The sequence below is a fragment of the Pseudophryne corroboree genome, chromosome 3 (assembly GCF_028390025.1).
Source record: "Pseudophryne corroboree isolate aPseCor3 chromosome 3, aPseCor3.hap2, whole genome shotgun sequence".
NCBI classification, from domain to species: domain Eukaryota; kingdom Metazoa; phylum Chordata; class Amphibia; order Anura; family Myobatrachidae; genus Pseudophryne; species Pseudophryne corroboree.
Genome location: NC_086446.1, coordinates 92017209 through 92036943, shown reverse-complemented (window position 1 = coordinate 92036943; position 19735 = coordinate 92017209). Strand labels below are relative to the sequence as shown.

Here is a 19735-nt window from a genome sequence, read left to right as displayed (position 1 = left end):
ATTATTAAGTATATTAAATTATGAATGGTTTCAAAATAAAATAAAACACATTTTTATGCACTGCAATAATATAACACTACCTGTCTGCCTATTTAGCTAGAGATCCCAGACTCTATCTATCTAGAAGAGGGTTGGGAATGAAATGCCAGTGGTCAGGATCCCTGCAGCAGAATCCTGAGGGCTATAACACACTACCCGGTTTTCCCCGGATGGCAAAAAGCCGGACAAGCCATCCGGCAGTCTTTCACACACAACGGCTTTGAGCAGTGTGTAATGCTGTGCGCATGCGCAGCAGCAGACACAGCTTGAAAAAAAACCCTGCTGTGTGTGAAAGCTCCTCTTCAAAGACGGCACGGCCCCAGTGGATATTTCCAGCTGCAACCCGGCAGCCGGGCCGGTGCCGTGCAGTGTGAAAGGACCCTACCCCTCACACTGTTAATTACAATACCGGCACGGGAAAAAGCCGTCCGGCTTTTTCCCGGCCGGCAAAAGCCGGCGCGTGTGTTACAGCCCTGACAGTCACATTCTGACGGATCCCGGTGAGTATTCTAACCCTATCCCCAAACTCACCCCTCCCACAGCCTAACCCTAACACACCCATCCCGCAGCTTACCCCTAATACTCACCGTCGGGATCCGTCTTCATTGTGAGTGTCAGGATTCCACCATCAGGATTCTGACTACATGTCCTAGAAGAGGGCTTATTATGCTAACCCTTTATATAGGTTGCTATTAGGTATTGAAAGATAAATGATATTACACAGCAGTATTTAATATCCCATTGTACTCAATTAATAAAACATATATGGATGACCCAGATAAATACATATAAAAGCCATATACGTAGAGTCTGAGACTTCTCTCTTCCTAATGACGATACTTTATGGTAGTGTGGCCCTGCTGGAATTGTGGTTATTTTGTGTCCTATGATTAGGCTAATTAGGAGCATGTGTTTAGCTCACCGTCCTAGGTCACAGCTCCTGAGGTAGCAAGGTAAGTAGCCAGAAGACAGGGCAGCGCAATGCTGAGGACAGGACTTGGGAAATACTCTATCTTTATTTTACATGTGACGTGAGGTAAAACACTGTACAATGAAACCATCAGGCTCTTACATATGTAAGGCTCTGTGAATTCTCTGGTGAACGCGAAGGTTGGATTTCTGTGTAAACTGTTTGCCACAGAAGGAGCACTGATATGGCTTCTCTCCCGTGTGCATCCTCTCATGCTGCAGGAGGTGAGATTTCCGCGCAAAACCTTTCCCGCAGTCAGAGCAGGCAAATGGCTTCTCGCCTGTGTGAGTCCTCAGGTGTTTAACAAGAAAGGATTTATACGCAAAGCACTTGTCGCAGTAAGAGCAGGGGAACGGCTTGTCGCCCGTGTGATGCTTCTGATGTTGGAGAAGATTGGATTTCACGGCAAAACACTTCCCGCACTCAGAGCAGGAAAAGGGCTTCTCCCCCGTGTGGGTTCTCTGGTGCCGCAGCAGGTCGGACTTGCACGCGAAGCATTTCCCGCACTCGGCACATGGGAGCCTTTTGTACGTTTTTACAACCAAATCGGTGTCTGTATTGTGCATAACAATATCAGCATCCGTAAGAAAGCCGTCCGGATGTGTAGGGGGATCAGCGGCTCTACCTGCGCTATGCAGTGTTAGATGAGTGTCTGTGGCAATGAGGTTTTCTGCCCGGGGCTCTTGGGCTTTATCTTCCACCTCACAGTCTGGAGATTCGATTGCAGGCCGCTCCGAGATATCACTTCTCTGCTGCTCATCTGTTAGAGTATAAAGCAAATGTATGTCATTCTTACTTATTTACTACAGGTCAGCGTTTCCACGATTCATACATACACAAAGCTCAAGGGGAAAAGCCCAATACACAAAGGTGATAGCTATGGTTATGTTATCAGGCTACATCAGAGGTTTCAGCTCTAGTCTCAAGTACCACCAACAGGCCATGTTTTCTGGATTTGGTTAATCATGCATAGGTGTGTGAATCTATGTTGCAGGGTCAGTAATTATCTCACCTGTTTCCACAAAGAGAAATCCTCATTACATGATCTGTTGGGGATGCATGAGGGTTGCGGGTGGGAACCCCTGGGCTACAATATCCAGACTGAGAAAGACAGCCGTTCTGTGCCCCATCCCTCTTATACACAGAGAGCTGCAGCCAGCCCCCCGGCTATTACTGACTCGCGCCCCTCTGCCTGTGACCGGGAACAGCATTTACACTGTATAAAGCCGCAAAGCGATAGGATGTAATCAGAGCCGTAACTAGGTGTGTGCCAGAGGGGCATTGCACACAGCGCAACTGCACTGTGGGCGCACCATCTGGTAGCACCACCCGCATGGGCACTGCCCGCCACCCACTCTCATTGCCTCCTGCCTCCCGCTGGCCGCTGCTGCAGTGCTGTCCTGCACGCAGGGGGGGTTTCTGAGTATTCAGAAACCCCCCCCTCCCCTGAGGTAGACAGAGACACCCTGGTCTCCTTGATTCCCGCAACGATAATCGGCGCTGCCAGCAGCTCCTATAGATAGAGAGCGCTGTGCTGCTCAACAAAGCTCTACTGCGCTACGGCTGGGAGCTTCAGGCACCCGACGTCAGGGGAAGTGGTAGGACCAGCAGTGGCGGCAGGCACTAAACAGCCATGCACAAAGGGCATCTGGGCAGGAAAAGCACAGCATACTACAGTCAGTGTCAGGACAGCTGTGAAAGTGAAACTACAGAGAGGAATCCGATCAGGGGGCGGGGCTACACGGGTCACTGCTGCCTTCCGTGCAATGGGGGTAATTCCAAGTTGATCGCAGCAGGATTTTTGATAGCAACTGGGCAAAACCATGTGCACTGCAGGGGAGGCAGATATAACATGTGCAGAGAGAGTTCGATTTGGGTGTGGTGTGTTCAATCTGCAATCTAATTTGCAGTGTAAAAATAAAGCAGCCAGTATTTACCCTGCACAGAAACAAAATAACCCACCCAAATCTAACTCTTTCTGCACATGTTATATCTGCCAACCCTGCAGTTCACATGGTTTTGCCCAGTTGCTATCAAAAATCCTGCTGCGATCAACTTGGAATTACCCCCATTATGGGAAACTGAGGGGAAGAATGGATCTGAGCTGCTGTGCCTGTAGTGAATACTGTACATTGCAGTATGCTGCCATGTGATTGTGATGTGTTAAGGTAAGGGGGGCACCATCTATAAGTGTACATGTATGTATAAGTGTGTGGCTGTGAGTATATATGTGTATAAGTGTGTGGCTGTGAGTATATATGTGTATAGTGTGTGGCTGTGAGTATATATGTGTATAGTGTGTGGCTGTGAGTATATATGTGTATAGTGTGTGGCTGTGAGTATATATGGGTATAGGTGTGTGGCTAAGTGTATAGGTGTGTGGCTGTGTGCATATATTGGTAGAGATGTGTGGCTGTGTGTATATATGGGTATAGGTGTGTGGCTAAGTGTATAGGTGTGTGGCTGTGTGCATATATTGGTAGAGATGTGTGGCTGTGTGTGTGTGTGTGTGTACATATATATGTATAAGTGTGTGGCTGTGAGTATATATGTGTATAAGTGTGTGGCTGTGAGTATATATGTATAAGTGTGTGGCTGTGTGCATATATGGGTATAGGTGTATGGCTGTGTGTAAGTATGTGGCTATGTGTATAAGTGTGTGACTGTATATTTGTACAGCTGTGTATATATGCGTATAAGTGTATCGGCTATGTATATGAGTGCGTCAGCGTGCGGACGTATGAGTGCGTCAGCGTGCGGACGTATGAGTGCGTCAGCGTGCGGACGTATGAGTGCGTCAGCGCGCGGACGTATGAGTGCGTCAGCGCGCGGACGTATGAGTGCGTCAGCGCGCGGACGTATGAGTGCGTCAGCGCGCGGACGTATGAGTGCGTCAGCGCGCGGACGTATGAGTGCGTCAGCGCGCGGACGTATGAGTGCTTCAGCGCGCGGACGTATGAGTGCGTCAGCGCGCGGACGTATGAGTGCGTCAGCGCGCGGACGTATGAGTGCGTCAGCGCGCGGACGTATGAGTGCGTCAGCGTGCGGACGTATGAGTGCGTCAGCGTGCGGACGTATGAGTGCGTCAGCGTGCGGACGTATGAGTGCGTCAGCCAGGGTCGTAACTTGGTGTGTGTGAGAGGGGCCTCGCACACAGCGCAGAGCCCTGGGGAGCGCACAGTAATGGCCCTGTTTAACATTGTACGGAGCATCAGAGCTCTGTACAGCTCCATTGCCCAGCCGCAGCCCGCCCCAGCACAGCAAGCCACCTCAGCTCCAATCCACTGTTCGGACTCCATACTACGGAGCATGGGAGCGGGGAGGACCCGTCAACATGCCCCAGCCGCAAGCCGTCTCAGCTCCACTGTACGGAGCTTCAGAGCGGGGAGGACCCGCAAGCATGCTCCAGCCGCCGGCGCTGCTCAGCTCCATTGCCCAGCTGCAGCTCGCCCCAGCACAGCACAGCAGCACCAGCCAGTGTCACAGAGGACAGTGGGGAGAGATGGTAAGTGTCTGTCTGTCTGTCTCTCGACGCTGTCTGACGTAATGTGTAAAAAGGGGGATGCTGTCTGCCGTAATGTGTATAAAGGGGACGCTGTCTGCCGTAATGTGTAAAAAGGGGGACGCGGTCTGCCGTAATGTGTAAAAAGGAGGACGCTGTCTGCCGTAATGTGTAAAAAGGGGAATCTGTCTGCCGTAATGTGTAAAAATGGGGGACGCTGTCTGCCGTAATGTGTAAAAAGGGGACGCTGTCTGCCGTAATGTCTAAAAAGGGGGATGCTGTCTGCCGTAATGTGTAAAAAGGGGGACGCTGTCTGCTGTAATGTGTAAAAAGGGGAATCTGTCTGCCGTAATGTGTAAAAAGGGGAATCTGTCTGCCGTAATGTGTAAAAGGGGCTCTACCTGGTGTAGTGGTGCTACTGTGCGGTGTAATTTGAATAATGGAGACTATTGTGCACCGTAGTATGAATTGGTATTATTTTGTGGCCACACCCTTTCCCCATGAAGCCACACCTATAATTTTTTTTGCGCATGCCTACGGCGCGCACTGCCCATGTTTTGCATAAGATGTGTGTGGGGGGGGGGGGGGGATGGGGGGGCATCAATGGCGTTTCTTGCACACAGCGCTAAAATGCCTAGTTACGGCACTGGATGTAATATCTACACCATCTGTCAGCACATTTAATCTTTCCTTTCTCTTCCCCCCTGAAACTGCAGCCAGGCTAATGACGTAACCAAACAGGCATAGCAAAACAAACAATGGAATTAAGAATGGAAATTAGTTTTCCATTGAAAAACAGGATTTTGGTTCTTACTTCGAAAATCCGTTTCTCTGAGTCCATGGGGGACACTGGAGCAACAATGGGCATAGTAGTGCCTGGGAAATTAAAAGGTTAAAAATCTTCAGCACATGCTCCTCTCCCTCTATACCTCACCCTCTGCCTCCGGACAGCCACTGTACACTGATAAAGCATAAATACAGAAGGAGGAGAAAGTGGCCAACACAACCACACACACCCATGCACACAGTAGCAACAAAGAAACAAGCTCTCAAGACCAGGCAGGTGCACCTTGTGGGGGGGGGGGGGGGGGTCTAGTGCCCCCCCACCCCAAGTGGGCTCAGAGAAACGGATATTACCGGTAACAATAAATATCCCACTTTCTCTGTCTCTTAGTGCCCAGACTCTCTCCCGCACTGTTATACCCATTGTTGCTCCAGTGTCCCCCATTGGATGATAGAGAAATATTGTTTATACCAAAGGTAGGCAACCTGTGGCCCTCCATGTCACAGGTTTGCTGTTGGGGCATACTGTGGCAGGGCATGCTGGGTGTTGTAGTACAACAGTAGCTGGAGGGATGCTTATTGATCACCCTTGATCTAAAGTAATTGAGGATACTGAGGTACTGTACAATGTAAGACAAAACCCCCATTAGTGTACCACACATGTAAGGCTTAGTGACTTCTCTGATGTACAAACAGGTTTGGTTTCCCGCAATCTCAGCACGGATATGGCCGCTCACCTGTGTGCATCCTTTGGTGTTGCAGGAGGTAGGATTTCCGAGCAAAACGTTTCCCACAGTCAGGACACGGGAACGGCTTCTCTCCCGTGTGCGTCCGCAGATGTTTGGTAAGGAAGGAATTATAGGCAAAGCGCTTGCCGCAATGGGGGCAGGGAAAGGGCTTGTCGCCTGTGTGGCCTTTCTGATGCTGGACAAGGTTGGATTTCACGGCAAAAGATCTGCCGCACTCAGAGCAGGCGTACGGCTTCTCCCCCGTGTGGGTTCTCAGGTGCTCCACAAAGATGGACTTAAATGCAAAACATTTCCCGCATTCAGAGCATTTAAACCTTTTACTGTATCTGTTCACTGTAACGGTGTTATGTGCGTCACTCTCCGGGTTATCAGGACAGCCGTCTCCATGTGCAGGGTGAGGAGGTGATCTGGCTGCACTGTGGGGTACTTGATGGGTAATTGCAGCCATGGTACTTTCTCCATGAGACACTTGGATGTTGTCCTCAATTCCACAATCTGGAGATAAGATTACACGCTGCTCCGAGAGATCTCTTCTGGCCTGTTCATCTGTGAAGTATAAAATGTATGTAATTCTGCTATACATTATGTTTTCAGCAGGGAGCGGAGGGGGGAATTGGGCGGGGGGATAGGGGGCAGATGTATGAAAGCACCTGACTGCCTATTATGGGATACGGTTGTTAGGTCGACACAGCTTAGGTCGACAGCCATTAGGTCGACCACTGATGGTTGACATGTACTAAGTCAAAAGGTCGACATGAGGGTTTTTTTTTTATTAACATTTTTTTGGATTTTTCCATACTTGACGATCCACGTGGACTACGAATGGAACGGTAATCTGTGCCGAGACAAGGTGCACTAATTGAGGTTCCCCGTCACTTTACGAAGAAAACGACAACAAAAAAAGTAAAAAAAACAACAAAAAAACCTCATGTCGACCTTTTCACCTGTCGACCTAATGCCCATGTTGACCTTTAGTGGTCGACCTAATGACTGTCGACCTAAGTTGAGTCGACCCAACGACCCGTACCCCCTATTAAATAGCTCGGAATTACAAAGAAGAGGATGGGCAAAGAATGTATGGCCGAATAGCATCACAGTCCATGGAATCTAAATAAATGACACACATGTCCTAAACCTCAATGGAGTCTCTAGTCTGCCTAGATAAATGGCATTTCAGAAAATCAACATTTTAACAAACTAAACTGACCATATTAGCCTTTGGCAAACATGTAGCATCCCTGTAGTTAGTTGTCTAATACCCCAAACATTCCAATCATAGATTTCCAATGTGGCCACCTCACATGCCAAGGAGCCTTAACCAGAAATCCTGGGTAACGGATACAAGGAGTTTTTGGAATAACCGCATCAGATATAACTTACAATATTAACAGTATTCAAATGTCTCCAAACGTAAAAAATAAAACGTCAAAAAGGTCACAATGTGAACAAAATAATAAGTCTAGACTACCCCAAGGGCAAATTTTACAGAGAAAAGCAGAAAGTCTTAAGGGGGGTACTCACGGAGCGATATTCTAAGCAATCTGACTAGAATACTTAGAATTTCAGCATTATCGCTCTGTGTGTACCCCCTACAGCGATAGCGATGCGCAGCCCCGCACATCGCTATCGCTGCTGCTAGATTGGCCTGCATGCAGGCCAATCTAGCGGGTCGCTCACTTCACCCGCAGGGTGAAGTGTGCGCCCCCCCGTCTCCCCTCGCACGCTCAGCACACATCGCGCTGTGCTGAGCGGCTGGAGAGATGTGTGCTGAGCGGATGTGTACGAAGTCATCCGGGAAACCAAACCGGCCCAGCACCTCATATAAATGATTCCAAGGGGTAAATTTACTAAGATGGGAGTTCTATTTAAGATGGGATGTTGCCTATAGCAACCAATCAGATTCCAGGTATTATCTTCTAGAAGGTGCTAGATAACTGAGAAGTAGAATCTGACTGGTTGCTATGGGCAACAACCCATCTTAATTAGAACTCCCATCTTAGTAAATTTACCCCCAAGCGTCCATGTCAAATGCTTTTTCAGCATCAAGAGACAGAAGCGCTGAGCCAGCCTGGCCCCCAGACAACTCCAACCACTGCTGGACCGAGAGATCCTTTCTCAAATTTACTACTGAGTGCCGTCCCATTACGAACCCCGTCTGATCTTCATGAACCACCGAAGGAATAATCAGTTTGAGCCTATCAGCCATTATCTTAGTAAGTATTTTATAATCTAGTTTCAGCAGATAGATAGGTCTGTAGGAACCCGGATGCTCCAAATCTCTACCAGGTTTGGGTATAACTTTAAGCGTTGCTGAATTAAAGTAACCTTGCCTTCCGTTCAAGAATATCATTGTACAGTAATACTAGGGAGTCACCGATACGTGGTAAAAGGTCCAAAGAATTGGGTGTATGCCTCAAGAATACACTAACAACACACAGCTCCAGAATTAGTATAAGTGGTGAACACTGTCCCCCAGATGGAGTCTGAGAAATGGATCTAAAAGTGAGCACCAGAAATATTTTCTGGGGAACCCTGCTACCATGGAAATGTTCCAGATCTGTCCATTGGCGAGTGTAGGCTCCACACAGGATGGTCACAAAACTTTGCACTCAAGGGTAGGATCTATGAACACAAAGGTTGGAGCAGGAACACTGGTGGAATAAAGACAACTTCTGAAGAAAACAGTGACGCTAATGGGCTGACTGTGGTCCAGTTACTTTTCCCTGTCTTTCAGAAGGCCTGTGTGATAAATATCTTATGGGCGGACGTCCGCTTGGATCAAGAAGTTACTGCACTCCCTAATTTGTGTCACCAGCAGCTCTGACGAGATCTCCCTCCACCTGTCCCAGAATAGGGAGCAACTACAGCCAGTCTCCAAAGATCTCTTAGTCTCCTTATCTTCTGTCCAAGGTCTGACCCATAGCCCTAGCAAAGGCAAAAATCATGGCATCAACAAATGCCATATCTCCAAGGTAATCTGATACTACCTTGATGTGTTCCACTAAGCATGGAACCCATATATTTTGGCTGTTTGCCTTCCACAAGAACATATGACCACTTTTGCCATGGACTTTGAGAACCACGCTGACATTAGATTAGATCAGCACGTGTTCGATCATGGAGAGGCCACTCCTGGAATAGGATGTGTGGTAACCGCAGAGAGATGCACCACAGGGACAACAACCTGAGGCACCTGTTCCACATTTTCCTTCTCCCCTGGCAGTAAAGGGTAGATCACTGCAAACTAATGCAGTATAAATATTTTTATGGAACTGAGCTCAGCAATACGGTTTACTCACTTGTGCAGGTCAGTTTCGTGCTTTCCTCCTGATATTGCTGATCACACCCCATATAAAGGTCGTCTTCTTCTTCTTCTGTAGTTTCAGCTTTAGTATCTATTGGGTCTTCACTCTAAAAAGTGCGAAAAGGAGATTTTCAATGCTGGCACAGTTTCTGGACAGATCATAGAGCAGTGGTTCTCAAACTGTGTGCCGTGGCACCCTGGGGCACTTGCAGGGTGCCTTGGATTGGTGGCCAGGAACAATTCAAATTATTTATGGTGAATGTAATAGGCAAAACCAGTGCTGGGGGCTGCTAATCATAACATATGTGGACAAACAGAAGCAAATCTTGTCCCCCACCACATAACTGGACCTAAGGATGACATATAAACACATTTGACTTAATTTAATATTTCTTTCTAAATTTCTCAATAAGAAACTGTTGGCCTAGTGGTATCGTGAAAATAATTCTGATACTCTAGGGCGCCGTGATTCACAAAAGTTTGGGAACCACTGTCAGAGTGTAAATTCACTACGGGATCTTCACGGTTGGTCACACAGTTCCATGTACCTGATAGTCTTCCTCTGTGGCTTCCACTTTAATAACAAGCATGTCTTCAATCTAAGCAGCAAACAAAGAGAGGCAGCAATCTTTTAACAATGTCTCATTTAATGAACCATAGAGAAGAGCACTATATAAAAATACTATTATAATGGATTCGGCCTATGCTGGGTCATTTCAGTCTCTGCCCCGCCCCTTTTCTGGCTTGCCCCGCCCCCACTCTTGCTGTTGCTCTGCCCCCTCTTCTCATCCCGTTCTCATACTTACTCCAGGCGGCCGGTCCTCCCCTCCTAAGCTGTGCCGTCTTCCTCACAGTGGGAGCTGTTGGGACGCTTGCCCAGACTTCCACTGCAGTCACTCGTATTGAGTGGACAGACCTTCTACAGTTATTATACAGACTGTTCTAGAAAAACAAATGTGCCTCAAAAGCTACAATTGTTATTCTATGTTATGTACAGTATTAAGTATACCTCTAAATTCATCATGACCAGGGTCATGCTGTACACACTGGAGGCTACCTGGGGGTTGGACTCTGAGAATAAACCTGGTAGCGACCAGGGTCGAGGCCCCAGCAATCTGGACCAGGGTAGACCCTTTCTCAGTGAGCCAGGACCCGGGTTGCCCTGGGTACTTCACTCAGTATGAAAGGAGTACAAGTAAAGAGGGATACAGTATATACTCTGTACAATATCAGCACCAATTATAGCTACAGTTTTACATCTAACTCATATTCTGTTCATACATCCCAATTACAGCTCTATGGCCCTCCTTCAGTATGGATCGCATTTGCAAAGTTACTCACAGCATCCTGGTCTACCAACGGGCAGATGTATTAAGCCTGGAGAAGTGATAAAGTAGTGATAAGTGCAAGGTGATAACGCACCAGGCAATCAGCTCCAATATGTAAATTGACAGGAGCTGATTGGTCGGTGCCTTCCACATATCACTGCTTTATCACTTCTCCAGGCTTAATACATCTGCCCCAAAGTCCCAAACGAGCGAATGTAATAAGCGAAGATCCTAGCTGGGATAGGTTGCTCAGCCCCCTCATACGCCTGCTGAATTGTGGCCCTACCCCATTTGGCTTTAGTCTGCCGAGATGCCGGCCAACTTATTTTCTTGGGATGATAAACAGTAAGCAAACCATCAGATTTCCTTATACAGGTTGCCCTCTCCAGATAAATGCTTAGCACGCTTACAGTGTCTAGCAGGGACAACAGACCCATATCAATTGACTTCTTTGATTTAGTAAAGTTGAAAAACGAGTTTTATGGTAAGAACTTACCTGTGCTAAAACTCTTTCTGCGAGGTACACTGGGCTCCACAAGGATAGACATTGGGATGTAGAGTAGGATCTTGATCCGAAGCACCAACAGGCTCAAAAGCTTTGACCTTCTTCCCAAGATGCATAGCGCCGCCTCCTATATCACCCCGCCTCCGTGCACAGGAGCTCAGTTTTGTTAACCAGCCCAATGCAGTAGCAAGTAAAAGAGACGACAACTGCCAGTTGCCACAAACACCACACTCTCCCGACCGGAGAAGTGTCAGCGGCTAATGCCATACCAACCCAAAGAAGCTAAGTGCGTCAGGGTGGGCGCCTTGTGGAGCCCAGTGTACCTCGCAGAAAGAGTTTTAACAAAGGTAAGTTCTTACCATAAAATTCGTTTTCTGCTGCGGGGTACACTGGGCTCCACAAGGATAGACATTGGGGATGTCCTAAAGCAGTTCCTTATGGGAGGGGACGCACTGTAACGGGCACAAGAACCCGGCGTCCAAAGGAAGCATCCTGGGAAGCGGCAGTATCGAAGGCATAGAACCTAATGAACGTGTTCACTGAGGACCACGTAGCCGCCTTGCACAATTGTTCAAGGGTCGCACCACGGCGGGCCGCCCAAGAAGGTCCAACAGACCGAGTAGAATGGGCCGTAATGTGAGCAGGAGCTGACAGACCAGTCCTCACATAAGCATGTGCAATCACCATTCTAATCCATCTGGCCAAAGTCTGCTTGTGAGCAGGTCAGCCCCGTTTGTGAAATCCAAACAGAATAAAGAGAGAATCAGATTTCCAAACAGAAGCAGTTCTCTTCACATAGATACGGAGAGCCCGTACCACATCCAAAGACCACTCTTTGGGAGACAGATCAGGAGAAACAAGTGCCGAGACCACAATCTCCTGGGTAAGGTGGAACGAAGAAACCACCTTAGGCAAATAACCAGGACGAGTCCCAAGAACCGCCCGGTCACGGTGAAATATCAGATATGGGGAACTACAAGACAAGGCACCCATATCCGACACTCTTCTAGCTAAAGCAATAGCCAGCAGCAACACCACCTTAAGGGAAAGCCACTTAAGATCAGCTGAACCAAGAGGTTCAAACGGAGACTCTTGTAACGCCTCCAAAACCACCTACAAGTCCCAAGGAGCCACAGGCGGGACATAGGGAGGTTGGATACGCAACACACCATGAGTAAAGGTATGCACATCAGGTAAGGTCGCAATTTTTCTCTGAAACCACACCGACAAGGCAGATATTTGAACCTTGAGGGAGGCCAGACGCAGGCCTAAGTCCAGGCCCTGCTGAAGAAAGGCCAACAACTTGGCTATACTAAACTTGGAAGCGTCATTATCGTTAGATGCGCACCAAACAAAACAAGAATGCCAGACCCTATAGTAAATCCGAGCAGAAGCCGGTTTCCGGGCCCGCAACATAGTTTGAATGACCACCTCAGAAAACCCCTTAGCCCTCAAGACGGAAGCTTCAAGAGCCACGCCGTCAAAGACAGCCGGGCTAGGTCCTGGTAGACGTAGGGGCCCCTGAACGAGGAGGTCTGGGCGTTGTGGAAGTAGAATTGGACGCTCCGACAATAGGCCCTGCAGGTCTGAAAACCAGTGCCGTCTGGGCCACGCTGGAGCTATGAGAAGCAGAATTCCTCTTTCTTGCTTGAACTTCCGAATTACCCTGGGCAGGAGTGACACCGGAGAGAACACATATGGCAGCCGAAACCTCCACGGCACTGCCAGTGCATACACGAATGCTGCTTGAGGATCCCTTATCCTTGTTCCGAAGACCGGAACCTTGTAATTATGTCGAGACGCCATCAGATCTACGTCTGGAAGGCCCCACTTTTTCACTAGGAGTTGAAACACTTCCGGATGGAGGCCCCACTCGACGGCATGTATGTCCTGACGACTGAGAAAGTCCGGTTCTCAAAATAGGACTCCCGGAATGAATATTGCCGATATGGCCGGTAGATGGCGTTCCGCCCAATGTAGAATCCATGAGACTTCCTTCATTGCCAAAAGGCCTCGAGTGCCGCCTTGATGATTTATGTAAGCCACTGTGGTGGCGTTGTCCGACTGTACTTGAACAGGACGGTTCTGAATTAAATGCTGGGCCAGGGTCAACGCATTGAAGACCGCCCGCAATTCCAGAATGTTGATCGAGAGGAGAGACTCCTCTTTGGTCCACCGACCCTGAAGGGAGTGTTGCTCCAGCACCGCTCCCCAACCTCTGAGACTGGCATCTGTCGTCAACAGGACCCAGTCGGATATCCAGAAGTGACGGCCCCTGCACAATCGTTGGTCCTGGAGCCACCAGTGCAGCGACAGACGGACCTCCGGAGTCAATGAGATCATGTGAGACCTGATCCGGTGGGGCAGGCCATCCCACTTGGCTAGAATCAGCCTCTGGAGGGGGCGAGAATGAAATTGAGCATACTCCACCATGTCGAATGCGGATACCATGAGGCCCAGCACCTGCATTGCCGAATGTATCGACACTTGCGGACGAGAAAGGAAGCAACGAATCCTGTCCTGAAGCTTCAGGACTTTCTCCTGAGACAAGAACAACCGCTGGTTGTGAGTGTCCAATAGCGCCCCCAGGTGCACCATGCTCTGAGCAGGGACCAGGGAGGATTTCTTCCAGTTGATGAGCCACCCGTGGGCTTGTAGAAACTGGAAAGTCATATCCAGATGACGTAGGAGAATTTCTGGGGAATTTGCCAGGATTAACAAGTCGTCCAGATACGGCAGTATCCTGACCCCTTGACGGCGGAGTACCTCCGTCGTCACCGCCATAACTTTGGTGAAGACTCGCGGAGCCGTAGTTAAACCAAAAGGTAACGACCGAAACTGGTAATGGCAGTTGCCAATCGCAAACCTCAGGTATTGCTGATGTGACACTGCTATAGGAATATGCAGGTAAGCATCCTGTATGTCCAGGGAGACCATGTAATCCCCAGGTTCCAAGGCCAGAACTATAGAGCGAAGGGTTTCCATACGGAACTTGGAAACTTTCACAAACCTGTTCAATGCCTTCAGATTGAGAATGGGCCGAGAGGACCCGTTCGGTTTCAGGACTAGAAACAGCGGAGAATAGTACCCCGGCACCTCTGAGCAAGAGGCACCTGTACTAAGACTCCTGTATCCAGGAGGGTCTGTACCACCGAATGTAGAGCGTTTGCCTTTGTCTGGTCCAACGGGATGTCTGTTAGGCAAAATCGATGAGGGGGACGGTTTTTGAAGGCTATGGCGTAACCTCGAGTGACGACTTCCCGTACCCAGGCATCTGAAGTGGTCTTCAACCATTCCTGGGTATACCCTAAAAGCCAGCCCCCCACCCTGAGATCCCCCAGGGGGAGGCCCGCCCCGTCATGCGGCAGGCTTATCCGTCTTGGACGCTGGCAGACGGGCATCCCAGGCTCTTTTGGGCTTCGGCTTACCAGGTTTGGAAGTGCGGGCCTGCTTGTTGTACGCCTGACCTTTTGCTCTACCTGAAGGACGAAAGGGGCGAAAGGAAGTACCTTTAGCCTTCGACATAGAAGGAGCGGTACTTGGCAGACAGGCAGTTTTGGCAGTAGCCAAGTCAGCCACTATCTTATTTAAGTCCTCCCCAAACAGAATATCTCCCTTGAAAGGGAGTACCTCCAGGGTTTTTCTAGAGTCCAGATCCACAGACCAGGATCTCAGCCACAATATCCGGTGAGCTAGGCCTGATGTAGTAGAGGCCTTGGCTGCTAGAATACCGGCATCAGAAGCCGCCTCTTTAATATAGTGAGAAGCTGTGACAATATATGACAAGCATTGTCTAGCATGGTCAGAAGAGATTTCAGCTTCCAACTCTAGGGCCCATGCTTCAATAGCCCCTGCAGTGTTGCTGCAATAGAGGGTTTTGTGCAGCACCCGTGAGGGTGTAAATCGCTTTTAGACAACCCTCCACACGTTTATCCGTAGGCTCTTTTAGAGATGTGACGGTAGTGACCGGTAGAGCTGAGGAAACCACCATCCTAGCCACATGTGAGTCTATTGGAGGAGGCGTTTCCCAATTTTTAGACAGCTCTGGCGCGAGGGGATAGCGAGCCAGCATCTTCTTTGAGGCACAAACTTCTTTCCCGGGATTCCCCGGGGTTCCTGACGTATCTCCACTAGGTGGTCAGAGTGAGGTAAAACTTGTTTAACCACCTTCTGATGCTTGAACCTATCTGGTTTCTTAGGAGGGACGGATGGCTCGGGATCATCCGTAATCTGTAAAATCAACTTAATAGCCTCCAAAAGATCAGGAACATCCACATGTGAACCACCCTCCCCACCAGCAGTATCTGTGTCAGAATCTGTGGGGTCAATGTAAGCGCCATCTTCATCAGATGAGGTGTCAGTGACAGCAGTGGATTGTGAGGAGATAAGAGCTCGCTTAGAGGACCCCTTGGTCTTAGGCGAGCCAGGGTCAGACTTTTTAGTAGTCAAGGACTGGTTCAACTTCTTCAATTGAGCAGACAAATTATCCGCCCACGGCGGGTAGCTGCGGGGATCACATATACGGTTGCACCGGCGTAGGAGGTCCCATAGGGGGGTTAGTTTAGTAACTAGCGTATGTAGAAGCGTGAAGAAAGTAGCCCACGGTGGGTCATTATGTACCCCCGTTGCTACAATCCCACTGGGGGGCCAGGAGCCCCAGAACCAGAGCCCACAGCTGCTATAGTCTCCTCATAGGGACCTGTGGCTTCAGCAACACCAGCAGTGTGTTCAGCCCCAGAACCGTTACCTTCAGAAGCCGACATGATATAACTTGCAGTATCAGGTAACACAGTACAATTGGCAGCAGCACAATACCTCTTACCCAAACCCCTGCGCAGTGTAGTCAGCACTAGCAGAGATACGGTGACTAAAATCACAAAGAAAAATACGTATTAAAGTATATCTTGTGAAAATCCTATATAATTATAAAACCTGACGCACCAAGCCCCCTCAGGTTATAGAATACAGGGATAGCAAGTTGAGTGAGTGACACGAAATGGAAAGTACTAAGCAAGCTAACGCACACACATATAGTCACAGTTATACAATGCAGAGGTTATTACTAACAATAATACTGCACTGGACCAGCTTATATATATAGCTATGAAGTCAATAGATATAATACTGCACAGTAAGAACTGGATGTATATCACAGGGTACTTGTACCAGAGAACCCTGACTAAATGCACTCTTTCTTAACTAACACTGTCTAATTGATATGTAGAATACTAAAGTGTCATGTAAAGTCAAGGCACTGACAACCAGGCGGCTTTACAAAGGAGGATTTGCCCAAGCATTCCCAGGAACAATGAGCTGAGAGAAATGGCGCCCAGACACTGACAGGGAGTGAGGGAGAGACAGATATGCAGCTCCAGGGCGGGAACATTTGCTGGAAATGGCGCCCTGGGGCTGGGGCTCCAGGTCTAAGCCTTATTCCCTATGCTGGCAAAACCACCGGGTACTGCGGGCTACTTGTAAAAAGGTTTAGAGAGAAAACCTGACCTGCACCCATGCCCTGGTGATCTAGTGGGATCGCCTGTACTGCCACAGTGTCCACCGCCAGCGCGCGCGGCCCGCCTCCCACCGGCCGCGCCGGATCGCGATAAAGTGCGGGTCCCGCGAGCGGGACCCACTTACCTCCTCCCGAAGTGCAGCCACGCGATCCCGGAGAGCCCCAGCCGTGTGTGACTAACTTGGAAGAAAACCGGAGCCTCCTGCTGTAGGTACCCGGCAACCAGGGCGCGGGAGTGTACAGCTCCGCTGGGGGAGAGATGGAGCTGCAGCAGGTGATGTCTACTGACATCTAACACAATCTGTGCCTCTGCTGCAGCCCTTGTAGTCTTCTTTTTTCCTCAGAAAAAGCTTTTTCTAGAGCTGCTGTGAGCAGCTCTTCCTGTTACATGCTTGCACTGCAAGCACCAACTACAAACTGAGCTCCTGTGCACGGAGGCGGGGTGATATAGGAGGCGGCGCTATGCATCTTGGGAAGAAGGTCAAAGCTTTTGAGCCTGTTGGTGCTTCGGATCAAGATCCTACTCTACACCCCAATGTCTATCCTTGTGGAGCCCAGTGTACCCCGCAGCAGAAATACAGTTTCCTGATTAAGATAGAATGCCGGCACTAGTGTACCGAATACTGCTGTATCCATGTGAATTACCAGAAATGGAGGTCTACCAGATAATGCTCCTAATTCTCTTCTAGCCGAGGATTAGCTACTAAACAACAAAACTTCCACATTACCCACTTCAGAACCACCTCATGCAAAGGATTTAAAGTTGGTAACTGAACAGCGCATGCTACGTATCGCAAGGCTCAATGGGGTGCCTATATGGTGGCTGTATATGCAACATGGTCGTAGAAGAGTCCTTACTTCTGGGATCAGAGCCAAACTGTTTTGAAACAGGTAGGGCTGATAAGTGTACCTTAAGAGAGAGGGGAAGAGAAACGGAGGGGGAAGGAAAAGGGAGGGGTAGAGAGGGGAAGGAAAAGGGAGGGGTAGAGAGGGGAAGGGAAAGGTAAAGAGGGGAAGGGGAAGGGTGGGGAAGGGTAGAGAGGGGAAGGGTAAAGAGGGGGAGGGGAAGGGTAGAGAGGGAAAGGGAGGGGAAGGAAGGGAAAGGGAGGGGAAGGAAGGGAAAGGGAGGGGAAGTAAGGGAAAGGGAGGGGAAGTAAGGGAAAGGGAGGGGAAGTAAGGGAAAGGAAGGAAGGAAGGAAGGAAGGAAGGTCCTCCTCATTAGACCATGCAATATAAAGCTTCCACACTCTACGATAATTGTCTGACAACACTTTCCTTCTGCCTTTACTGTCTGAACTACTGAATCTGAAAAATGGAAGTAAAAAATACCATTATATATATATATATATATATATATATACATACACACCCTTAAAAGCTAACCTTAAGTGTTGACCACGAGAGCTCCTTACTCCAGTGGTTAAGAGTGTCCGACAGATGGGAGGAGCAAACAAGTCTGAGCCATGGAGGCCCCACCTCACAATGTACAGGACATAAAGAACCTGCTGCTAACGTCTTGGTGCCAGATACCACAGGACACCCTCCAAGGTGTCGTGAAATCCATGCCTCCATGGGTCAGGGCTGTTTTTGGTTGCACAAGGGGGACCTACACAAAATTAGGCAGGTGGTATTAATGTTATGGTTGATGGGTATATACTACAGTCCACATACAGACCATAGGAAAACAAAGTGACGGTGTGCAGGCTACGCTTTATGAGAAAGAGGGCTGTTATAGGTGAAGACTTGACGTGAATTCCGGAGGTTTATCAGAAAGTTGGGCACATTCCTTATAGTTATATATAATAACTCCCTTTTGTCACTTTTCAATAAAGGAAGCTCTTATGATCTTCAAGTACTTAGCACTATTACCCCCACTTGTCACTTTTACACTCCAGGGCATGGTAGTCTGTAGCCTTATTCTCAGCTTGCTTTGGATCATGATCTTTCTAATTACATCACTGTGTAATATGCCGCCAATTTTTAAATCTAATATAATAAGTGATAAATATTATCACAGCTCCTATAGTATGGCAGAAATTCAGGCTGGTATGTCAGTATTTTCTAAATGCCATCCATCTACAGTACCTGAAAGTCCTCTTGGAGATTGTCTTCTTCCTCTGAACCATCCTGTGATTGAGGCGGACTGGGACATCTCTCTGGTGTGGTTCTGTCACTGGACCCATCTGTAGGAGACACACAGTGACTGAAGACATTACCATATCATTAGCATAATTCAATTGTGTTTATTAGACAATGTGATGGGTTTTCAATACTCTTCTACAATAAACTGAAGTCTCCTCTTACCCAGAGATGAGAGGGGACGGCGATTCTCCATCATCACATCCTTGTACAGATCCCTGTGTCCCTCTACATACTCCCACTCCTCCATGGAGAGATAGACAGTGACATCCTGACACCTTATAGGAACCTGACATACACAATGACACAGTCATCACCCAGACACATCCCCTGGTGTTACTGTATAATGCCCCATTCCCAGCAGTCACCTCTCCAGTCATCACCCAGACACCTCCCCTGGTGTTACTGTATAATGCCCCATTCCCAGCAGTCACCTCTTCAGTCATCACCCAGACACCTCCCCCCTGGTGTTACTGTATAATGCCCCATTCCCAGCAGTCACCTCTCCAGTCATCACCCAGACACCTCCCCTGGTGTTACTGTATAATGTCCCATTCCCAGCAGTCACCTCTCCAGTCATCACCCAGACACCTCCCCTGGTGTTACTGTATAATGCCCCATTCCCAGCAGTCACCTCTCCAGTCATCACCCAGACACCTCCCCTGGTGTTACTGTATAATGTCCCACTCCCAGCAGTCACCTCTCCAGTCATCACCCAGACACCTCCCCTGGTGTTACTGTATAATGCCCCATTCCCAGCAGTCACCTCACCAGTCATCACCAAGACACCTCCCCTGGTGTTACTGTATAATGCCCCATTCCCAGCAGTCACCTCTCCAGTCATCACCAAGACACATCCCCTGGTGTTACTGTATAATGCCCCATTCCCAGCAGTCACCTCTCC

General features: G+C 48.8%; 1 protein-coding gene across 2 annotated transcripts in view; it reads right to left on the bottom strand.

The window, feature by feature from the left end:
* Window positions 1–1036: 1036 nt before the first annotated feature.
* The window catches only part of LOC135054840 (oocyte zinc finger protein XlCOF7.1-like), a 75616-nt gene continuing 56917 nt past the window's right edge, over window positions 1037–19735 (bottom strand). For both annotated transcript variants that reach the window (XM_063958230.1, XM_063958231.1), the window contains exons 5-10: window positions 18997–19120; window positions 18778–18875; window positions 9896–9946; window positions 9343–9454; window positions 6032–6589; window positions 1037–1769 (exon numbers count right to left, since the gene is read on the bottom strand). In XM_063958230.1, coding sequence (XP_063814300.1) covers window positions 1108–1769; window positions 6032–6589; window positions 9343–9454; window positions 9896–9946; window positions 18778–18875; window positions 18997–19120 — 1605 coding nt within the window. In that variant the 3' untranslated portion in view covers window positions 1037–1107. The remainder of the gene's footprint in view (window positions 1770–6031; window positions 6590–9342; window positions 9455–9895; window positions 9947–18777; window positions 18876–18996; window positions 19121–19735) is intronic.